The sequence below is a fragment of the Notechis scutatus genome, chromosome 4 (assembly GCF_049901735.1).
Source record: "Notechis scutatus isolate UNSWTSFEM ecotype Mainland chromosome 4, rNotScu1.2, whole genome shotgun sequence".
Lineage (NCBI taxonomy): Eukaryota > Metazoa > Chordata > Lepidosauria > Squamata > Elapidae > Notechis > Notechis scutatus.
In genome coordinates, this window is record NC_142012.1 from 120983026 (window position 1) to 121005581 (window position 22556).

Here is a 22556-nt window from a genome sequence, read left to right on the forward strand (position 1 = left end):
CTGAATTTCTCATCCTCCTAAATATGGCTAACTTTGACATTATATTTGTCTGTGAAACATGGCTCAATGCATCTCTCCCCGACTCCATTACCACAGTAAGAGACTATCATGTTTACCGATCAGATCATGAAAATCGTCGAGGAGGTGGTGTTGCTATATTCTATAAAAAATCCTTACATCTAAAAAATATCCAAGTTACCCAGGAGCTTGCTCTTCCTGAGACCATCATCTGTGAACTATCCTTAAATATCACAATTCGATTCTTACTATGTTACAGAGCACCTGATTATGACATCGAACATGTAAACAAGCTAAATACATTACTAACATGGGCTGCATCCTGCCCATACCCTTTTATCTTTCTTGGTGATTTCAATCTACCTCATATTGACTGGACCCTAAATGATTGTACAACTGAAATCATACACACAACCTTCTACAACGCTATTACAAATCTGGGACTGGAACAACTAGTAACCAACAACACTAGACTAAACAACTGCCTCGATCTCATCTTCTGCAATAGTTTGAATTTAATTTACGGAATACAAACTAAAGAACCCTTTTCCAGTAGTGACCACAATATGATTGACTTTTGTCTCAACATACGTCCACACAAAAATCACCACAATGATGTAATCCCCAATTGTAACTTCAAAAAAGGCAACTATGATCTTATAGACAACGATCTCTCATCCCTTGATTGGCAATCTCTATTCACTGGATGCAATACTGTTGAAGACCATTACAACATATTTTTACTTGAAGTCAAAAGAGTCATCAAACTATATGTACCAACAACAACTCCCAAAACAAAACAAAAAAGCAGATTACCCATATCAATAAGGAAACTTCAATCCAAAAAGAGATCACTCTGGAGGAAAAACAAATCTGGTCACGTTACCAATTTCAAAAACCGATACAAAAATTTATGCCACCAGATAAAGACCGAATGCACCAATTATCACATTAAACAAGAGGAAAACCTTCTAAGCACCAATTCCACCCGTGCTTTTTACAATTTTTTAAACAACAAACTAAAAGACTCAAGGTCCATCCCTCCCTTGATAGGACCTGATGGTAAAGACTGCACACGACGACACCATTAAAGCCAACATCTTTAACACATTCTTCGGCTCAGTATTTGTAAACAGCAATGGATCATGCCCAGTATTTTCTAGCCGTACCACAGATAACAATAATGATCTAATACATATCGATTTCACAGAAGACAATGTTGAAAAATCACTACGCAATCTAAAACCATCTCTATCTATTGGACCGGATGGAATATGTGCCTACTTCTTAAGAAAGCTATCCACTGCCATAGCCAAACCTCTAAGCATAATCTTTGAAAAATCTTTCAGGACCAGCTCCTTGCCTAACCTATGGTCACAAGCCACAGTCATCCCCATCTTCAAAAAGGAGACCCAAGCCTAGTTGAAAATTACAGGCCAATCTCCTTATGCTGCGTCACCTGTAAAGTCATGGAATCAATTATTAACCAATCCATCATCCTCCACTTAGAGACAAATAACCTACTCTCCAATAAACAATTTGGTTTCAGAAAAAAACTATCCTGTAATCTACAACTCTTACACTGCAAAAACATATGGACGACACAACTCGACCAGGGCAAAGCAATAGACGCAATCTACATAGACTTCTGTAAAGCCTTTGATTCAGTGGTACACGACAAACTACTCCTAAAAATAAAATCCTATGGTATCTCTGGACAACTGAATAACTGGATAGAAGCATTCCTGTCAAACAGACAACAAATGGTCAAAATCGGGGCGTCCTATCAAATCCAGTACCTGTCAATAGTGGTGTCCCCCAAGGCAGTGTTCTAGGACCAACTCTCTTCATACTCTACATAAACGACCTCTGTGATCATATTAAGAGCAATTGCGTTCTCTTTGCTGATGATGTAAAGCTGTTCAATACCACAGACAATACTGCTACCCTACAAAAAGATCTTGACTATGTATCAGAATGGTCAAACAAATGGCAACTTCAAATCTCAACAAATAAATGCTCTGTCTTACATATTGGCAAAAAAAATCAGAAAATAAAATACAAGCTGAATAGTCAAGAACTTGTTGATGACCCAAGCTCTGTAAAGGACCTTGGAATACTCACCTCTAATGATCTAAGTGCTAGAGCCCACTGCAACTACATAGCCAAAAAGGCATTAAGAGTTGTTAACCTAATCCTACGTAGCTTTTTCTCTGGTAATATCACACTACTAACCAGAGCATACAAAACATTTGCTAGACCAATACTCGAATACAGTTCATCAGTCTGGAACCCACATTACGTATCTGATATTAGCACAATTGAGAAAGTCCAGAAATATTTCACAAGAAGAGTTCTCCACTCCTCTACTCATTGTAGAATACCTTATGCCACCAGACTTGAAATTCTAGAACTAGAAAACCTTGAATTACGCCGTCTTCGGTCTGACTTAAGCATGGTATATAAAATCATACATTGCAATGTCCTACCTGTCAATGAATACTTCAGCTTCAACCATAACAACACAAGAGCACACAATAGATACAAACTCAAAGTAAACCGCACCAAACTTGATTGCAGGAAATACGACTTCAGCAATAGAGTGGTCAATGTCTGGAATACTCTACCCGACTCTGTAGTTTCTTCCCCAAACCCCAAAAACTTTAACCTTAGACTGTCTACTATTGACCTCACCCCTTTCCTAAGAGGTCTGTAGGGGTGCATAAAAGCGCACCAACGTGCCTACCGTCCCTGTCCTATTGTTTCTCTTATTCTTTTATTCTTCTTATATGTACCCATTTCATGTATTCACAACTATGTATACACTTATACTTATTATCTTGTAAACAATTGGCAAATCAAATAAATAAATAAAAAATAAATAAAAGGGACAGACTGAGGAAGCTGCCTTAGGTTAAAACAAAGAGAACTTAAAATAAAAATATTTCTCAGATAAAAATGGGGAGACTAACACATACTAATAAAAAGAGTCAGTCTCCCACCAAGGATCATTGCTTGAGCTCTTGATCCATAAAAATAAAACAGTTCTAAAAGACACAAGACCAGGGTTTGGGGCATCATTTTGAGAAACACAAATTAGCATCTATAGAGGGGTGGAAAGCGGTGATTTCTCTCTACCATAAATTTAATTTTGAAAAGTGTAAGTGAAAAGTTAAAACTCATGAAATGACAGTTATAACAATTTATAGGATCGATTCTAAAATAGCCAGTAAATTTAAAAAACAGAATCATTCACATTAAATAAATACGCATGGACAATAACAATAAATTGTTATCCCTGGCTGAAAAGGCTAATAATACAGTTGGACACTGCCTCCTTGTGGTTGGAATTAGTGCAGATAGCTATTAAAAGGCAGGAAAACAGATGCATATTCAGCTTTGAAAATATCTTTTTCAGAAGTTTACTGGGCAAGGCTTGTTCAATCTGTGGTGCTCCATCTAGTGAACTTAAATCTTAGAAAGAGAATGGAGGTAACGCTAATATAAGACTGTTCCTAGAGCTACATCAGGAGTGGGAATCCTATAATCCTTTGAATATTAGGATGTGTAATTCTCTCCAGTCTCAACTAGTATGGACTGGTTACGGTAGATGTTAAGAAAAACAATCCAGCAACATTGAAGGGGCACAGAATTCCCATTCCTGTATTTAATTTTATATTTAGTTTTCCCTGTATTCTGTTTTAAAGTTCCTTACACTGTCCAATGTGCCCCAATGCCCAAATCCATGGCTTATGGGTTTGTTTCTGCGATGAAACAAAAAAAAATTGTCTACTCGGTTTTAAAAAGTGAAGGGGCAAGAGCAGGAGGCAAGTGGAGAGGACAGCTTTTGCCAGGGATGCAGCCATAGTGTTGATGCTGCAGAAACCCTCCAGCACCTTCTCTGAGAAAAACAGGGAGGAGACTTGTAAACAAACTCTCTCATTTGATTATCCTGCTTCCTCATTGAGCACAGGGACCTTTGCGAAAAAGGAAATAAGGAAGAGCTCTGATAATTTAAACACTCTTTAAAGTGCACCAGCTATAAATCCTGCAATTGATAGGAAATCCTGCATTATACTGCAGGTGCAGCTTGTTGGCATACAGAAGAATTCTGTAATTTTTCTCCCTTTTCTTTAAATGGAGATAGTGGAGAGAAGTCTTTTTAATGAACCAACAACACACAGATAAACAACTTCACTGATGAGTAGTGATTAAGAAGGCTTCTAAACACAAAGGCAAGAAGGTCACAACAAAATGTCATATTAATGAGAATGAGATCTCAGGACCACCAAAAAGGACATCTGTGAAAATCTGACTACTCTACTGTTTTTTCCTTTCCATTGTCCTACTGACTTAAGAGCTTGCAGAACTTTCCTAAACAGTGCTGAAGAGGACTGTTAGGAAAACAGAACTTGCCGGTGTTGAAATCCTTTGACATTATTTCAGTCCTTCAGGCAAAAAAAAAACCTCAAGGTTTTTTTTAACAGCATGGATCGATTCCAGATGGTCTTCCAGTACTTCCAGTCTAATTCAGAATCAGTGACAAATGGGATCTGTGGGCTATTAGCATTGGCAAGTGTGAAGATTTACACCATCTTTGATTTCAATTGCCCTTGCCTTGTTAAATACAACATGGCATATGGCTTGGGAATAATGTTTATCCCACCAGTAGCACTTTTTCTCTGTGGGATCATTATCAACAGGCAATTTGTTATGATGCTTGCGGAGTGGAGGAGACCAACTGGAGATAGAAGGAAGAATCCATCCATTATCAGGTGGGAGATTCCAATGATTTTTATTACAAGAATCCAATTATTTAAATAATGTGTTTGTTTTAAAAATGCAAAGTACTTAGATAATTTAATTTACAGCACCTTCTTCTTTTTCTCCCATGGTTTTTCTGGTACTTTAATTTTCTGGTTCCATGGTTTTTCTGGTACTTTAAGAAATAAAATTTCTTATGTTTTTTAAAATTAAACATATTTGGCAGGGATGTTTTAGATCAGGGCTGAAAAAGGAAGGATTTAAGAATTTTACTTTGCCTTATTTTTTTGTATAGATAAACTCCTTCTTTGACATTCATTTAAACAGCAACATATTTATATACTGTACTAATCTGTAAAATAATATTTGGGTAAACCATTATTTTATAATTCTTCTGGAAATTCTTTCTTCTCTAAAATATGCTATGCCAAATAAATAGAATATTCTATAATTTATCATTTCTATTTGTTTTTTCTTCTGTTTGGACTCTGTATGCCTTCTTGTTTATTTCCGTTACATATTTCCAATTTCTAAGGGGATAATTTGATAATTTTTTATAGCAGCATTGCACCAAAATATATATAACAAAGTAGCTCTATGCAGACAAAACTAATGGCATAATCAACATATTCACTGTTAACTTGCATTTCATTCCTTTCTTAATGATAACCCTCTATCACTTTTCTTGTGAAGGCCCCTATGTTCTCTTCAGTTTATGATATCACAGACAAATCTGTTCCTGTCTGTCCAATGCACAGGTACATGTGTTCTTCTGTTATGCAACGGGCTATGATAGCACCCACTGTTTGGATCCTAGTCGCCCTCCTTGATGGGAAATGTTTTGTCTGTGCCTTCAGCAGTTCCATTGATCCTGAGAAATTTCCAGATTTTGCTGCCAACATCACCTCCTATGATGCCTTGCAACACTTTCTTGCCAAAATCCCATGCAAACATGATGAGTTGATGAGGAATAACACTTCCCGCAAGGCAGTGTCCAGGTATCTCAAATGCTGTTCACAAGTAAGTAATGGCCATCTATTGGCATTGGGTCCTGTGAGAAATGCTCTTCCAATCCAGCACCCAATAAATACATTGGGCCACAAATCCTGTCATTCCTTCCTGCTGAATGGGGATTAAAAAGAAAGCTGTATAAAATACCTTGGAATAAGTTACTTACTCCAGTTTATAAATAAAAATATGCCTAAAATTAAGTTTTCAAAAGAGTCAAACTCAATTGTCTCCATTCACTGCACCAGATTTTCCAAATATGCTGGAATTACAACTCCTAGATTTCCTACTGGAAACCTGGATATTCTAATAGTTGTAACTCATTGCAATTTCATCAAGTTCAGAAGGATGTTCTATATTTATATTATAGCATCTCGCTTCTACTCTGCACCTCCCTTTTTCCTTTTTTTGCCAGGATTTCTTCCTGACCAAAAAGCACTTTCTCCTCAAGATTGATGCAAACAAAGTTAGGTTATTATGGTATGGATTCATTGACCCTAGGAACTGGTGTGAAACTTGAAGTTGCATGAGGATGTAGACCTAGGGTTGGGTTTCACCTTCTTGCTGTAATCAGTTTGTCATTTTCTTCCAGGTTTTTGGTTGGAGTCTTCTTTTAATCCTGATCGTGATGGCCTTCCTTGCTCGTTCTCTCCAGCCCTGCTTCAATCGTGCCGCCTTTTTGCAAACCCGCTACTGGAGCAATTACATTGACCTTGAACAAAAAATATTTGAAGAGACCTGTTGCGAACAAACACGGGACTTTGCACACAAGTGTATCCTTCATTTCTTTGATAGCATGCAGACAGAAATCAAACTCAGGCGGTTTAATGCCTACACAGAAGAAAAGGGAGCAAAAGCAAAGGAAAACAATCATTTGAGGGGCATCACTAGCCAGGAGCAAATAAGCAAATTTCTTCTGTCCTGGTACAATAGGAAACCTCCACTGGATGTGAGCCAAGCCTACAGGCAAAGAGACAATACCTTTTCTTTGGACCGGCAGTGCAATTAACAGGTTCCATCCCCAGCCAAACAGATGTTTAAAAGAAAGTGGAAACAGGGACTTCTCACATTTAGAAAATTGTCACTTGGCTCCCCATAGCAATAGGGGGTCTACTGCCTTGATCTGCAAGATTAAGCAGCCGAACTTTTCCAAAATGCAACTGGAATTATTTAAAGAATTGAATTTATTTTATCAAATTTACCACTTTTGTTTCTACATTGTCCATAGATCATTAGATAGAACACAAAATGGTTCAGAGTTTATTGTTCCTCAGACAAGACTGGCTTACACATAATTGAGAGGCACGACTTTTAAAATCATAGTATACTGCATCCCAACTATCTGGGTTTAACCTCTGTCCTAAACAATAATCGAATAATGGACAAAATCAAATGGCTTAGTGCAATGCAGGAACCCAACCAACCATGGTGAATGATACCAGAATTAAAAGACTCTTGAAGTAAGCATCTTTTAATTCTGGTTGATGAACCAGATTATAGTGATGTGATAGAATTGCTTGTAAAGGCACAGGACAGAATCTGTTTGTTTGTTTCAATTGACAGTCTTATCCAACAGAAAGAGATAAAGCAAGCAAATTTTGTTATTAGAAAAACAACTGTAATTGAATAACAATTGTTAATGAATAATGAAAGCATGCAATAAAAAAGAAACAAATCTTTTGAGATAAGCTGTGGTGGTGCAATGATTAGAATGCAGTATTGCAGGCTAATTGTGCTGACTGTCAGGGGTTTGATCCTCACTGGCTCAAGGTTGACTCAGCCTTCCATTCTTCTGAGGTTGGTAAAATGAGGAGCCAGATTGTTGGGAGCAATATTCTTAGATTCTGTAAACTGCTTAGAGAGGGCTGTGAAGCAGTAAATAAATCTAAGTGCTATTGCTATATAGGAATATCTACATATTAATTTTGTTTATCTTTTACTTTAAAGAATCATTTCTCGTTTAAACTAGAGTGAAAGGTAAGAGAATCATGTATAACTTTAGCTGAAGTGGGCAACCTAGGACCTTATAATAACTGATAGAGGCTGCTAAATTGTAAGGTTGCTTTATGCTGTTAATAGAAAATTGTTTTGTAATAACATGCTTATTTTTTAGTTATCTTTAATTTGTATTTTTGGTTATTTGATTAGTATTAAATTGCTGTATTTTTGCTGAACTAATCTGTGTATTTATTTCCTCTGTTTATCTATGTGATCATTATGTTTCTGAGTCTCTTTTAGTTAATAAGCCAATTGGCTTAGCAGGCTGCTCATAGTAGCAAAGTGCCATTTATTTAGATGGTGCTGTTTGACTAATGTTCTCAAAAATAAAGACTGTCCAACTTTGGAACAGAAAGGAAAAGAAATGGGATGTAATATTTCTCACAGGGAAGACAGATCCTTCTGGCTTGATTGAACTGATTCTGTCCATAATTAATTCAATGTCAATGCAGGAATTATGAAGGTATAGGTCTAATTGCCAGCCTATTTCCATATTGCTTGGCACCAAATAAATAAATATACACCTAGCATTTTCTGTTGTAAAGACTGCATATATTGTGTTACTTGAATCTGTCCTGAACTATTCTGCTTCACTAAAAGGTACTGTTTGAAAAAGAGGTTCTATTGCTTTACATTTTTAAGGTCTGAACCAAGTATAGTGATACCTTGGTACTTAGCTGCTTTGAAACTCGTCAAATTGGGTACAATGCATTTTGACACTGACATTTTGTCCCAGTACTCATTGTTTGTTTGGTACTCAACCCACAAGCTAAATAGAACTTGTCACTGTCGGCTGCCTTATGACTCACTACATTATTTCTTATGGGAAAATTTTGTTTGGTACTCATTACACTTTTCGGAACCAATTAACAATGACTACCAAGGTATCACTGTAAAGTTTACAAATTCAACTTTTTTATTCATGCGTCCCACTAACATTCACTGCAGCAGAAAATACATGCTGTATTTGGATTCCTAATATCAGTAAGTCATAAGATAGGTGAGGCAGTGATATTAGAAACTACAGAAACAAGATTACAAGGAGAGAATGCATTTCTGAGAAGAGATAAACCTTCTCTTTGTGTATTTGTGTGTATGGCAACTCTGACAACGGTATAAAAATAAGTGTATCATTGCACATGATCAAAAGTCAAAAGGATTCTTATTCCAGCCTCAACATCCCCAAGTTTGTTTTTGTTAAGAATTTTTATAATAATAATGAGATTGAATACAAACCAAACAGAAAAGAACAGAAAAGAGAAAAAGAGTAAAAAAGTACAAGGAAAAAGAAAGAAAATTAATAATATTAAAGAAACAGAAATATATAAAGAAGAAAAGAAAGAAAAGAAAAGAAAAGAAAGAAAATTAATAATATTAAAGAAACAGAAATATATAAAGAAGAAAATTGTTCATCCCAAGTATAAATAAATTTAATAACTTCACTTTCTCTAAAGGAACAAACATTTATCCCTTCATTCTATGTCCCATCTCTAATCTATAAACAAATCCATAAAACATCACTTACTCGGTCCTGGTGTCAGCAGAAAATCTATAAAGGGTAGTCAAAAGTAATAAAATATCTTTATTTATTTATCAATAACTGTTATAATCATTCCAAAATATTATTGTAAAAATTTCAATCTTCCAAATTTATCTGTATCCTTAGTCTGTTTTGTCTTTCTAGGATCCAAACCTTATTTAGCTTTTTGCTGTTTATTTCAGATACTTTAAATTCTTAAACGTATGGTTAAATTTTTATTTCATTCAGGATTAGGCAAACTCAATCAGCCCATTCAAAATTTTAATTCTGAATCTTAATTAATAGCTTAGAAATAGTTAATGAGCAGTTTTCCCAAAGTGATTAGAAAGTGAGATATGCAAAGTTAACATTCTTTAAAAGTCTCCACCATGGTTGTGAAGGGTGGCACGATGGCTAAGCAGTTAAGACACTGGGCTTGTCAGCTAGAAAACCAGCAACCCAGATTTGTGACCCAAACGTCTTGCAACAGGGCGACCTCTTGTCCTTGCACTAGCTCCTGCCACCTAGCAGTTCTAAAACATGCAAATGCAAGTAGATAAATAGTAACCATTTCACTGGGTAAGTAATTGGCCACATGACCGTGGAAATGTCTTTAGACAGCACTGGCTTAATGGCCTTTGAAATGGAGATGAAAGATCATTCTCATTCTTCCACAGTTTGATCCATTGCACCTTGAATAATTGTCACTTGCACATGAAGGTTTTCCATATAATTTTGCAGCCATCTACTAGTCATCAGGATTGTTGGAATCTAGATATGTAGCTCTATTATTCTTGACATTCATTAGGAAGGGCAGAGGATAGAAACTTAGCTCTTGGCAACTATCCAGGTTATGGTTTATTATGACGTTTAACTTTAGTCAGTAAACCACAACTAAACCTACAGCTATTACAGCTTTGCATAATGTGCAAATTTAGCTAAAATACAGGGATGCCTGTATTTATTTTTTGACTATTGTCAGAACAGATTTTGCATTATTCATCTTGTTGCCAACTAGGGTACATATTCTTCCATCATTTAGTACACATATATTCAGAATTAAAAGAACTTAAACAAGCTACACATATTTTTAAAACTTGCTTTAAAGGGCCTGAATCAAACACACACTTTTTCTCGGGACCAGGTTCATCATATCTTCTTAGTAGGTCAGCAAGGAATGAAAGCATTTTTATCTACAGCTATCCCAATCTATTCCACTCAATAACTTACTATACATCCTGGGATTGTTCTAATTTAATTACATTCACATACTGAATACAAAAATTATCAACCTCAATTTCCATATTTACTAAGAGCTTTAATCAAATTGGCTATTTCCTAAAGTAAGCTGAGGATGAACAAGCTGTGTGGAGATCAATTGTATTTTCATACTCATTTCCCTAAAGGGTATTTTTACATTCTTACATTGTGGAATATTTTTTTTAAAAAGTGGAAATATACTGAGATGGTTTCTGATAGGGACACTGCTATTGTTAGACTTAACAAATTATTGTTCCTCTAAATGTAGTATTAATACTTCAGTAGCAGCATTCCAGACCAGATACTAGGAAACTGAAGTCCAGGTAAGCAAACAGGAGCTGGAAGGTTTCCCTTTCTATTAAATGAACTTTTAAAGGGAAGGGGACCTTATTTTGTCTTCCATAATGACAGGGTATCTAGTTACTTAGCCTGGTTTCTAACAGGTAAGATATGCACCTTAACGTGGAGAAGGATTGGAGTTTCAGAAGAAAATCATGGAGCTAAACGTAAGTTAGGTTCCTTATATTTGTTAATGTATTGTGTATTGAGCTATTTATTTGAACTGTTAGTCCTGTTGAAGTTCTATTATGTGATGCCATCATGTGTGAGAAATCATCTCTACCCTAAGCCCCCCCCCCATCTCCCACATTAAGGGAAGTGATTGGTGACTGTTTGGAGGAAAAGGAAGGGAAAGGAAGGAAATTGACTAATCCCTTTTCTCAATATACCATGTAGCAGAAGACCGCCGAGGTCCTTTCTAGCCCTATGATTCTATGGACGCCATCATTTAGGAGCAGAGAGTGATTATAGTGGAAGCAGAAGTAGCCAATGTCATGTGATGCAGTTTTCTAACAGTTCAAAGACTGGCACATTAGGCTTCACTTCAGCAGTGGAGAAAGGCTCAAAGAGAAACCAGCAAAGTAGCCCAGTGGCCGTCGGGAAGGCTGAACGTCACATAGCTCTGTGATTCCCCAAGCCCAGTACGGAATCCTAGTTCTGCCTAAGGATAATGTTGGCCCTGGTGAGTTCTTTTAAGGCAATAGTGGCGTGCCAGGCACTTCAGAGCCACACGCATATTCTTTGGCTTTGTTTGAGGCAGTTGGGGTTTTTGTTGTTGTTTTGGTCTCCACTCAGTAAGTACTAGAACTGATTTATTGACAGCTATTTTTAGGAAAAAAAGGTGTACATTTTCTCCTTTTTTCATGAACCATAAATACCACCCTACCCTGTTCCCCTACCAGGCAGAGGTTGATTTTTCAATTTCAAAACAGTACTGAAAGAAGAGAGAAAACCACTGAATAATATTTCTGTTGCCTAGGAATCTTTTTATGCAGAATGGATCCCATCCCACCATCGTTTTGCATAGGCTCTCTTCTTTCTTTCTGCAGGTGGAGCATCCTGTTTTTTTTTTTAGGGGTGTGTAGGAGGAGCCCTTCTTGTAAACATCTTCACCAAAATCAGAGAGATGCCGTTCCTGTTACAAATGAAGTGCTTGAAACAGAATCACATCTGCTTTCTCCAGAAAGAAGCACCAGACTACTAAAAGGACAAGGAGGGAGGGAAACATAGAAGAAACCTTCCTTGTCATTAAGCCAAGACTTAACTAAGATGGTTCAGAACTGGTAATGCCCTACAGTCCAAGTCCCGGGAAGAACAGAGGTGAAAGGTAAAGTAACTTTTTGTAGACAGCAATACAGAACTGGAGAGACATATTTTCTGAATAATGAAAAAATTGCCAGAGAAGCAAAAAGTTGGATGTTACACTGTTTATTGTCATTTTCTTTGTAACTTCTGGAAAATTGAGGGACCCCTTTGATATTTCTACAAGAGAGTGCTCATAAAGCAACAAAGAAGATGGATAAATTCCGAATGATATTCCAGTTCCTCCAGTCCAACCAGGAATCATTTATGAATGGCATATGTGGCATTATGGCTCTCCTGAGTGCACAGATCTATGTGGCCTTTGATTTCAAGTGCCCATGTCTACCTGGTTACAATCTGGCTTATGGGATGGGTATCCTCTTTGTGCCTCCCTTAGTCTTGTTCCTGTTTGGTTTTGTGATGAATAACAATGTTTCCATGTTGGCTGAAGAATGGAAAAGGCCCATAGGGAAACGACAGAAGGACCCAGCTGTCTTGCGTTACATGTTCTGTTCCATGGTTCAGCGGGCTATAATTGCTCCTGTAATTTGGATCTCAGTCACACTGTTGCATGGGGAATGTTTTATCTGTGCATTCAGTACCTCTGTTCCCATTCATGAACTTGGAAACAGCAGTTATAGACATCTTCCTGAGAAGGAGATCAGGAAGATTTTAGCCCAGATTCCTTGCGATGATATTTACAGTAGTCAAGAACTGATAGCCAGAGAGGTGGCAACCAGGTATCTACGCTGCATTTCACAGGTAAGCAAACAATAATGAATATAGGAACTGGTTCAAATTAGCTTTTCCCAGTCTGTACCTTCATACTGTGTTGGCCTTTGATTTCTAAAAGCCCCAGACCTATTATGAGGGTTGAAAGGCTAGAGAAACAAGTTTAGAGAAGGCTGCTATGGAAAGTGTTGTTGTGTTTGAGTCCAAAGGCTTAGAAGAAAGTTAGACATAGCTATCTACAGCCTCAGAAATCACTTATAAGGCATGCTTCCACATATGGAAGCACTGACTTTAAATTGACATATCTCCCATTGCCATGATGAGGAATCAAAGGGCTGGAAACTGAGATGACCAATAGGAAGGACTTTTTCATAGGTAGAAACTCAGCTGTTGGGCTTGTCCTCCCCCATCAGAGGGCAAGGCACCATTAAGCTTATAGCCATCCCATTTGTATAATAAAAAATAACTGTACTGATTCCTCGCTCTGTGACCATTGCTATTTTTTCCTCTCAACCTGGGATAATAAATGTTGCTGAAGGATGGACAAGGAGGAGTTGAGGCATTGGCTGGCTGCCCTTTTTAGTTTAGTGTACTTTATTGTCATTGCACCTTGTACAAAGAAGTCAAACACCATCTTCAGTGCACATCATGAACATGACCATGAAAATAAACACAAACACACATCCTTCACCCTTCACACATTGAATTGAAAACCCCTGACACTGCACCAACACTGCACTATACAGCAGAATTCAAAAGAGCTACTGCCCTGGGATAGAAGCTGTTTTTCAGCCTATTTGTCCTTGTTTTTATTATTCTGTACCGTCTGCCAGATGGTAATAGTTCAAAAAAAGACTTCCCAGGATGAGATGGATCTTTGAGAATGTCTTGAACTTTCTTAAGGCAGCAGGAGCTATAAAACTCTTCCAAAGAGGGGAGATGGCAACCAATGATCCTCTAGGCAATGATGTTAACCCTCTGGAGCGCTGTCCTATCTGCCACTGTGCAATTGGCAAACCATACAGAGGTGCAGTAAGTTAAGATACTTCTCTATGGTGCAGCAGTAGAAGGTCACCAGCAGTTTCTCATTCAGTTGTTGTTTTCTGAGAAGTCTCAGGTAATATAATCTCTGCTGGGCTCTTTTGGCCAGTGCTGCAATGTGGGCACCCCAGGTCAGGTCCTCTTTTCTGGTAACACCCAGAAACTTAAAACTGGCCACTTGCTCCACTCGGTCTCCATTGATAAGCAAGGGTTGGATGTCTTGATCTGTTCCTTCTATAGTCAGTCCACTATAAGCTCCTTGGTCTTTTTGGTGTTGAGGACCAAGTTATTGTCTCCACACCATGAAAGCAACCAGTCCACCTCATCTCAGTAGGCAGACTCATCCCCCACCCCAGAGATAAGTCCCACCACTGTTGTATCATCTGCAAATTTAGCAATAGTATTATTAACGTGAGTGGGAATGCAGTCATGCACATAAAGAGTATAGAGTAAGGGACTCAACACGCAACCCTGTGGTGTACCAGTGTTAAGAATAAGGGCTGAAGAGGTATGATTACCTAATCTGACCCTCTGTGAGTGGCCAGACAGCAAATCCATAATCCAAAGGCATATTGAATTAGAAAGCCCAAGGTCCAGAAGTTTAGACACTAGTCTATGTGGAAGAACTGTGTTAAACGCAGAACTAAAATCCACAAAAAGCATCCTCACATAGCCCTTCCGCTGTTCTAGATGAGTCAGAGCAGTGTGAAGAGTGATGGCTATAGCATCCTCTGTAGATCTATTTTTTCTGTATGCAAACTGGTGTTTATCAAATGTATATGGAAGACCAGAAATGATGTGCCAGCAGACCAATTTCTCAAAGCACTTCATGATGATAGGAGTGAGTGCCACTGGTCTGTAATCACTGAAGTTATTGATAGGGAACTTCTTTGGCAGCGGAACAATGGTGGAAACCTTCAGACAAGATGGAATAGTGGACTGGGATAAAGACCGATTGAAGATCCTGGTAAAGACTCCAGCCAACTGATAAGCACAGTCTTTAAGCACTCAGCCAGAGATACCATCAGGACCAGCAGCCTTTCTAGGGTCCACAGCCCTCAGAATGCTCCTCAGCTCCTGTTCCTCCATAATGAGGTGGGGGCTACAATTGGCTGGTAATTGTGTTTTATCTGTCTCTGATGTCTCCACTTCAAAGCAAGCAAAGAAATGATTCAGTTCCTCTACCAATGAATTCCCCTCAGCAGGGATGACATTGGTTGGTTGATGGTTTGTAATTTGTTGAATCCCTCACCACACCTGCCTCATGTTATTGCTATAAAAATTATCCTCAATCTTCCTCTTATAATCAGTCTTGGCTTTCCAAATACTTTTCTTCAGATTAGCTCTGGCAACACTGTATCTTGCCCCATCACTGGACCTAAAGACCTTGGTCCTGTCATGCAAGGCGCTGGACTTCCTTGGTTATCCAGGGTTTCTGATTGGGATAGATCCTAATATGTTTATCCACAGTGATAGTATCTCTGCAGTGTTTGATATAGCACAGAACAGTTGCAGTGTGCACCTCTAGGTCAGGGTGGTAAAAGATGTCCCAATTTGTGTTCTCAAAACAATCCTGAAGTTGTTGGGAAGCATCTTCTGGCCAAGATTTCACTGTCTTTATTATAGGCAGAGCCCATCTCCTAAGAGGGATGTAAGCTGGTGCTAAAAACAGTGACATATGGTCTGATTGTCCCAAATGTGGTAATTGTTATAACCTTATAGCCATGTTTAATGTTGGTATATACTTTGTCCAATATGTTTGCTCCTCTAGTAGCACACTTAACATGCTGATAGAATTTAGGGAGCACTTCAATTAAATCAGCTTGATTAAAGTCCCCTGCTATGATATGCACAGCATTAGGATACAATGTTATACAAGAATCCCAAAGCTATGGTAATATTGGCATCAGGTGGGATATAGACTGCAGTAATCAAAACCATGCTAAATTCCCGTGGAATATATATGGGTCTACATTTAAGTGTCATATACTCCAGATCCATGGAGCAGTGGCTGTCTACAGTCTTTGTATTGATACACCAGATTTTGTTCACATAAAGGCTTAAACCTCCCCCTTTGATCTTGCCAGAATCTCTACTCCTGTCCTGCCCGTGAGCTATGTAGCCTTCCAGCTCAACAGCTGCATCTGGAATGAGTGAATGAAGCCAAGTTTCTGTGATTAGCAAAACTCAGCAGTTCTTGATTAATTTAGTCTTTGCAATCTGTAGCCTTAATTCATCCATTTTGTAGTCAGAGATCTTGCATTGGTAAGAAATATACTTGGAATTGAAGGCTTGTGTGGAAACTTATTCAGCCTAAAGAAAACCCCAGCATGGCATCCTCTCTTCCTCTTCCTGTTCTTCTTTCTCCGCCTCTTCCTCCTTCCTACAAGGATAGTGATCCATGGCTCCCGCAGAGGCCTAGCTGCCTCCTTCGATATATTATGAGAATGTATAAAATCATCCATAATAGCCTTTTCACATTTCAGTCCAATTTGTAACAAGGCTTGCTGACTATAGATGCTCCTTGCCCCACAGGATTCAATCAAGGAAAAGATCCAAAACACACACAGAATCATATACACCAGTGAACCCCTGATATACACCATACACTGAAAGAAGGAGCGGTTCGTCACAGCAACCATGTGCGCAGCCATCTTGAAAATGTTTTTAGTACTCCTCTAGTGATCAACAGCGGCTTGGGCCAGCTTAAATAACAGAAGAGGAGGAGTATAGATAAGCCCTGCAAAGCTGGGTAAAAGCACTGTTTATGAATAATGATCTGTAGAGATTCTCAGTCATCCAGCTCATGGTTGTCCCAAAGGTGCTTTTTCAGGATGCAACTGGACTTTCTTGTTTTTTCTTTGAAGACATTTCACTTCTCATCAAGAAGCTTCTTGAAAGCACCTTTGCGACTGTTTATGGCTGTGGTTGTGGAAGAAGCCATCTGGCAAGATCTAAATTACAGAGTTTCAATTATTTCATCATTTTCCCAGATTATATACAGCCAAGGATCAACTGGCAAGCCACACTTAAGCCTTGAGTGAGATAAGCGGAACACCCTGCCTTTACCTTTTTTGAGATCTAGCTTTATAGCAATCATAAACTGTTTCATGAAGATTCTTTTCTCATGATATTGCTATTAATTACTCTTATTATAGTGCATATTTTCTTCATAGTAATCTACTTAGATTTGTGATAATAAAATGAAGATATATTTGCACCAAATGAGGATTATAAGACATGGATTGTGTGTTCAACTATGTGTATATGCTACAAAGCACAATCTAATTCCCAATTTAATGATTTTATGTATGTTTCATAGCAAATAAAAGAATGAATGTTGCCTCCTACTTTACCCTTCCCTGTTTCATGCAAAAGAAGTTTAACACAATCTGTGATTCCAGTTTATAGCCAGTGCAAGCATATTCCATTTGTTTGTTGTCAGTACTCATTTCCTGCATCTTTTATGAGATGCAAATTTTTTCCAGGGAGCCAACCCTTTATCATTATCAACTTTTAAAATCTGCCATTAAAGGCCTTAAGCCTTCTTATGTTGCATACTAATCAAATCAATTATTTTGCTTTTCCCAAACAATGAATACTGTGTGCTCATGTGACTTGAATGTATTTTGCAGCAGATCTTTATAGAATTAGAAAGGAAATAGATTAGATTAGATTCAACTTTATTGTCATTGCACATGAACACAGGAAACGAAATGCAGTTAGCATCGAACCAGAAGTGCAAAACAGCAATGAAGTATAAATATATATACGAGGGCTATCCACAATTACGTTTTGCGATAGAAAAAAAACAAAGTGTAGGAAAAAAAATTTATTATATACACTTGAAAGTGACACTTAAATACTACTTTTCAACATATTCACCGAACAAATTGAGGCACTTATCATAGAGGTGAACAAGCTTTGTAATTCCATTGTCATAAAATTCAGCCGCCTGAGATTTGAGCCAGTCAGTCACGCCCGCCCGCAGTTCCGCGTCGTCGTCAAAGCGCTGTGTTCCAAGCCAAGTGGTAGTCGCTTGGTGCAAGATCAGGGCTGTAGGGCGGATGAGGAAAATCTCCCACTTGAAAGCATTCAGGACTTCTCGAGTGCAATTTGCTGTGTGTGGTCGGGCATTGTCATGCAAAAACAAAATTTTTGAGCTTAACTTTCCTCTACACTTGTTCTGAATTGCTTTTCTTAGTTTTTCAATTTTTCAATTAAAATTTCAATCGGTTTATGGTTTTTTGCCAACAAAAGCCTTATCACTGATCGCACCTCACAACTCGCGGGATTTTCAATTGCAGCACACATTTCAAACGTTTGCTGTGAAATAACGGGCAATGATACGAACCTCCCACTAGCACGACTAGATGAAGACTGAGCGGCGGACGCACAGACCAAAGATGGCCACGCTAGCTCCGCCCCTTCTTGCTACAGACAAAAACGTAATCTATTTTGTGGATAGCCCTCGTATATACAGATATACAAAATATACAACTATATATGGATATACAGAATATCTATGAATATACAGAATATATATCTATGGAAGGAATATATACAGAGTGTTTATGAACATATTGAATATAAGTATAATGCACAGAGAGTTTATACAAGATATATTGTATATTATCAGGGGAAGTATCAGTGTGTGTTTGGCAGGGTAGACGAGTTGAGGAGTTCAGTAAGGAGACTGCTGTATGGTAGAAGCTGTTCCTTAGACTGCTGGTCTTGGACTGCAGGCACCTGAACCTCTTCCCAGATAGAAGAAGGATAAACAGTTTATGGACTGGATGGGAGGAGTCCTTAATGATGCTGTGGGCTTTTCGCAGACATACTCCATTCTGTTATCACCATGGAGACACACAGAACATTTGCTGCCCTCTTCTTCCTTCACCCCAACCCATTTCACCCTACACTCATTCCACTTCATCCTATCCTAAAAAAAGTCTTGTCTTAATAGGAATCTCTGCAATTGTATGGTCAACTATATGGAGATACTGTTTTGTGCATGAAATTACCATGAGATACAAACCTAGCTTCTAGTGTAATTTCATGCTGTTACCTTCATATGAATACCAACCTAAGATATCTAGAATGCAAAAGCAATCAAGTTTGTCACTATAAAACCACAAATTGGTTTGGTTTGTACATTATTCCACCTGCCACAGGAATGGGGTAATGTGATGACCCAGGGCATGGCACAAAGGCAACACAATCAGATAATCAATTAGAGTCCCTTTAATAGCTCCAACTTTGCCTCCAATGTCCAGGCCACCTTCTGGCTGGAAAAAAAAACTCTCCCAGGAACAGCCTTTAACTGCAGAGAATCAAGTCCAAAACATGGTCAACAAAAATTGTAACTTTAAGTTCTATCAAGCCAAACTGAGATAATTAGTTTGGCAGGGCAGGAGCAAGAATTCCAGACTTGAACGCACAGCAAAACTCACATGGTTGGGAAGATATCAGGGACACAGATAAACAAAGTCAACACAAGATAAAATCACGTTTGCTCCCAACAGCTGCCGCACGCAGCCTGCATGTCTCTTAAACATTCTTCCCAGGTGTAGCTAATGAAGGGAATCAGGGCCCTTTCCTCCCCTGTAAGCCACGCATCCCATGTTGCTCTCTTCTCTGTTCCTCCCTGCGTGCCCTAGGATGAAGAGGGGGTAGGCCTGGGTCTTCCTCTGAATTCCCTCTCCTTTGTTCTACCTCTTTCCTGCTCTGCCCAGCTGGACTTTGCCCTTCCCAGTTTCCTCCACAGCCAACAGAGCCACACTCCCACTCCCTGTCAGCTGTTCATCTTCCTCCTTGGATTCAGACTCCGACAGGGGCATGATGGGTAGTTCTGGCTATACAATTCAGTCTATCAGCTGTCCTATACTCCTCCTCCTATAGTCCATTCTGATTTAACTGAAGCTGAATCAATTGGAAAAAGATTCACATCAGAGTCACAAAGGGAATCAAGCCACAGGTAGCACTTAGGGTTTGTCTCCTCTTCCTTTGTTCTCTTTTAGGCTAAATTCCAGATTTTTCTGGGCAATTAGGTTTGTGGTATCATTCCACTGTATCACTATGTCACTTTGCACTAAACTGATAAATGCTTTTATTTAAGTAGTGTTCAACAGTACTGACTGTTGAACCCCTATTGTGCAATTCTAATAAACCACTAATATAGCACTGTCATATCAAGTTCTTTGAGAGATGACATGACAATAGCGGCAGATAGGCTGAGCTTGGGCTAGAGGGAGAGAGGGTGTATTCCTGCATCAGCCTAAAGCATTTTTTGATCTCACCCAATACTGATACCTTGACTTTACCTCAGTTTAATGGGTGGTAAAGTATAATTTTATATACCTTCCAACTGAGATTGATATTGTCCACTTAAAATAAAAATCCTATTTTAACACCAGTACAGCAAAAACTAGCTTCAGACTACTTCACTCATAAACTGATGATAAGATGAAGACAATGTCCTAGAGACTCAGAAGAAAAATGATGTTGCCAGGACATTTTTGTAAAGTAGTTATATGTAAAACAGGAAAGACCCTAAATAGAAACTAAACAAAATACATAGCTTTGGAATTATGGATAAAATCAACAAATACCCCTAGCTTACCCACCTTAATAGCTTAGAATATTATTAAGACTGTTCTTTCCCTTTGCAGGCAACAGGCTGGGTCTTTGTGCTGCTAGTAACTCTGCTGGCTTTCCTTGCTCGAGCCATACGCCCCTGCTTTACTCAATCTGCCTTTTTGAAGAGCAAATATTGGTCCCATTACATTGACATTGAGCGGAAGCTCTTTGAAGAAACATGTACAAAACATGCTAAGAGTTTTGCCAAGGTCTGTGTCCAGCAATTCTTTGAGAACATGAACAACGATCCCTTCAGGGGCCACACACATATGCACATTCCTGAGAAGGCACCGTCAGACTCAGAGGAAGAAAAGAAACAACTGCTGGGCATCGTAGATCAAGGAACCGTGAATAAGCTCCTGAAGAACTGGCACAACTGTAAGCCCCCTTTGTGTCTCAATCCAGAGCCAATGCAAAATGGAACCAGTTGGACAAGAGAAATTGCACAGCCTTGTCCATCAAGGAAGGAGTATGTAGCCTATTACAGCAAAGTGTGAGAACAGACAGTCTGAGGACAAAGAACACAAAATCATTACAGGAGACAGGTCCTGGATGCGTCCTCTTATAGACTAGATTTTGCCATTTTTCCAGATGCATAGCTGGAAAAATCCTCCCACCTCCCGACAGTTTATAGTTTTTATTGGAAATGTTTTTACATTAATAAACAAGCAGTAGACTATTTTCTCACATTTATAGCAGCAGCAGGTCTTATTATATATGGTCCCAAAAATTCTTATTTATTTATTTACCGAAAGGCTGTATACTAAATTTCCAGTGAACACCAGAGTAATATAATTGATATATTTTTTACATTTTATCTGAAAAGAGAAACACAGAGTAAATAATACTACCATTTAATACTGTCAGCCATTTCTTAAAGCAAAAACATATCCTTACCTTATTTTCATGAGTAGGCATAAATTACGCAAATACAGAAATATATTTCAAAGACACTAGAGGGCGCTATAAACCAGTAAGAAATGCCTTGAATACCAAGTAATCATCTCCAGACCAAACCTACATTGTGTCATAAACATTTTGAAATAATTTTCAGGAGTTTCTTCATTTCAACATTATATTTAATTTTGAATGAAAAGTCAAATCATTTTACACTTATGATATCGATATGCTAAATTAGTACTGTTAGAATATACCTTTCCTTTTCTCTATTTCCTATACTCCAAGTTATCTAAACAATAGAATATTTTAATTAATACTGTACAAACACTAGTGTACATAAACAATGTAATATATCAAAAAGGAAATAAATCACATAACAGGAGGGAATCTTCAACAGGTGTCCCTGGAAAGGCATAGTGCCATCTAAGCGCCATCTAAGGTTTTATTTAAATCAGCACCTTAAATTGCACTCCACAACACATAGTAAATGTGCAACATTCCCAGCAGTTTAGTGAGGTAACAATACAAAGCCTGCTCAGTAAGCACAGACGCCTTCGCATTATGGGCAGCTAGAGTTTTCCAAGTGGGCTTCAAAAGACCTACTTTTGATCAATGTGATGATGGGAAATTTGCTTTGAGAGAGATGTCACTGATAAATAGTGGTTGAAGCTGTAGTAGGCCCATGGGACTGGAGTTTTTTTCTCACATTTGTTGAAGTGTATTGAACTGTATATGCCCCTTTCTCCTGGACTGCTACAGGTTGTGATCTTCATAATAACATTTATACAGGTTCAGCAGGTTACAAGAATGCTCAAAGACACAGGAAATGTTTCGATGAATTCATGTCCATTCAACATTCAATGCACACTCAGCATCCATCAACATGCACCTCGCCATAAGCTGATAATATGCAGGCGAGGAAAAAAAACACAGATACTATGCTTTTCAGCACAGTTCTTTGCAATAAGCCATAAATCTATCTATATACCCAAATTCTCATTGTTGTGACTTTTAACTGGGCAAAATGTTCCATTGT

General features: G+C 38.3%; 2 protein-coding genes across 2 annotated transcripts; both read left to right on the plus strand.

Moving 5' to 3' along the window:
- Positions 1–4371: 4371 nt before the first annotated feature.
- On the plus strand, positions 4372–6889 carry CALHM3 (calcium homeostasis modulator 3). Its single transcript, XM_026668659.2, has 3 exons — positions 4372–4793; positions 5541–5802; positions 6383–6889. Exons 1-3 carry the CDS (start codon positions 4507–4509, stop codon positions 6797–6799), a joined length of 966 nt encoding a protein of 321 aa, XP_026524444.2. The 5' UTR covers positions 4372–4506; the 3' UTR covers positions 6800–6889.
- A 5242-nt stretch (positions 6890–12131) lies between these two features.
- On the plus strand, positions 12132–21117 carry CALHM1 (calcium homeostasis modulator 1). The gene is made up of 2 exons (XM_026668672.2): positions 12132–12970; positions 20653–21117. Exons 1-2 carry the CDS (start codon positions 12422–12424, stop codon positions 21115–21117), a joined length of 1014 nt encoding a protein of 337 aa, XP_026524457.1. The 5' UTR covers positions 12132–12421.
- Positions 21118–22556: the final 1439 nt, after the last annotated feature.

Bases quoted from the DNA above. Each gene is read 5' to 3' on its own strand.
- CALHM1 (XM_026668672.2), top strand. From the start codon at position 12,422: ATGGATAAATTCCGAATGATATTCCAGTTCCTCCAGTCCAACCAGGAA. The intron at 12,971-20,652 runs GTAAGCAAACAA...TTCCCTTTGCAG, and splicing joins ATCTACGCTGCATTTCACAG to GCAACAGGCTGGGTCTTTGT.
- CALHM3 (XM_026668659.2), top strand. From the start codon at position 4,507: ATGGATCGATTCCAGATGGTCTTCCAGTACTTCCAGTCTAATTCAGAA. The intron at 4,794-5,540 runs GTGGGAGATTCC...TCCAATGCACAG, and splicing joins AAGAATCCATCCATTATCAG to GTACATGTGTTCTTCTGTTA. The intron at 5,803-6,382 runs GTAAGTAATGGC...ATTTTCTTCCAG, and splicing joins ATCTCAAATGCTGTTCACAA to GTTTTTGGTTGGAGTCTTCT.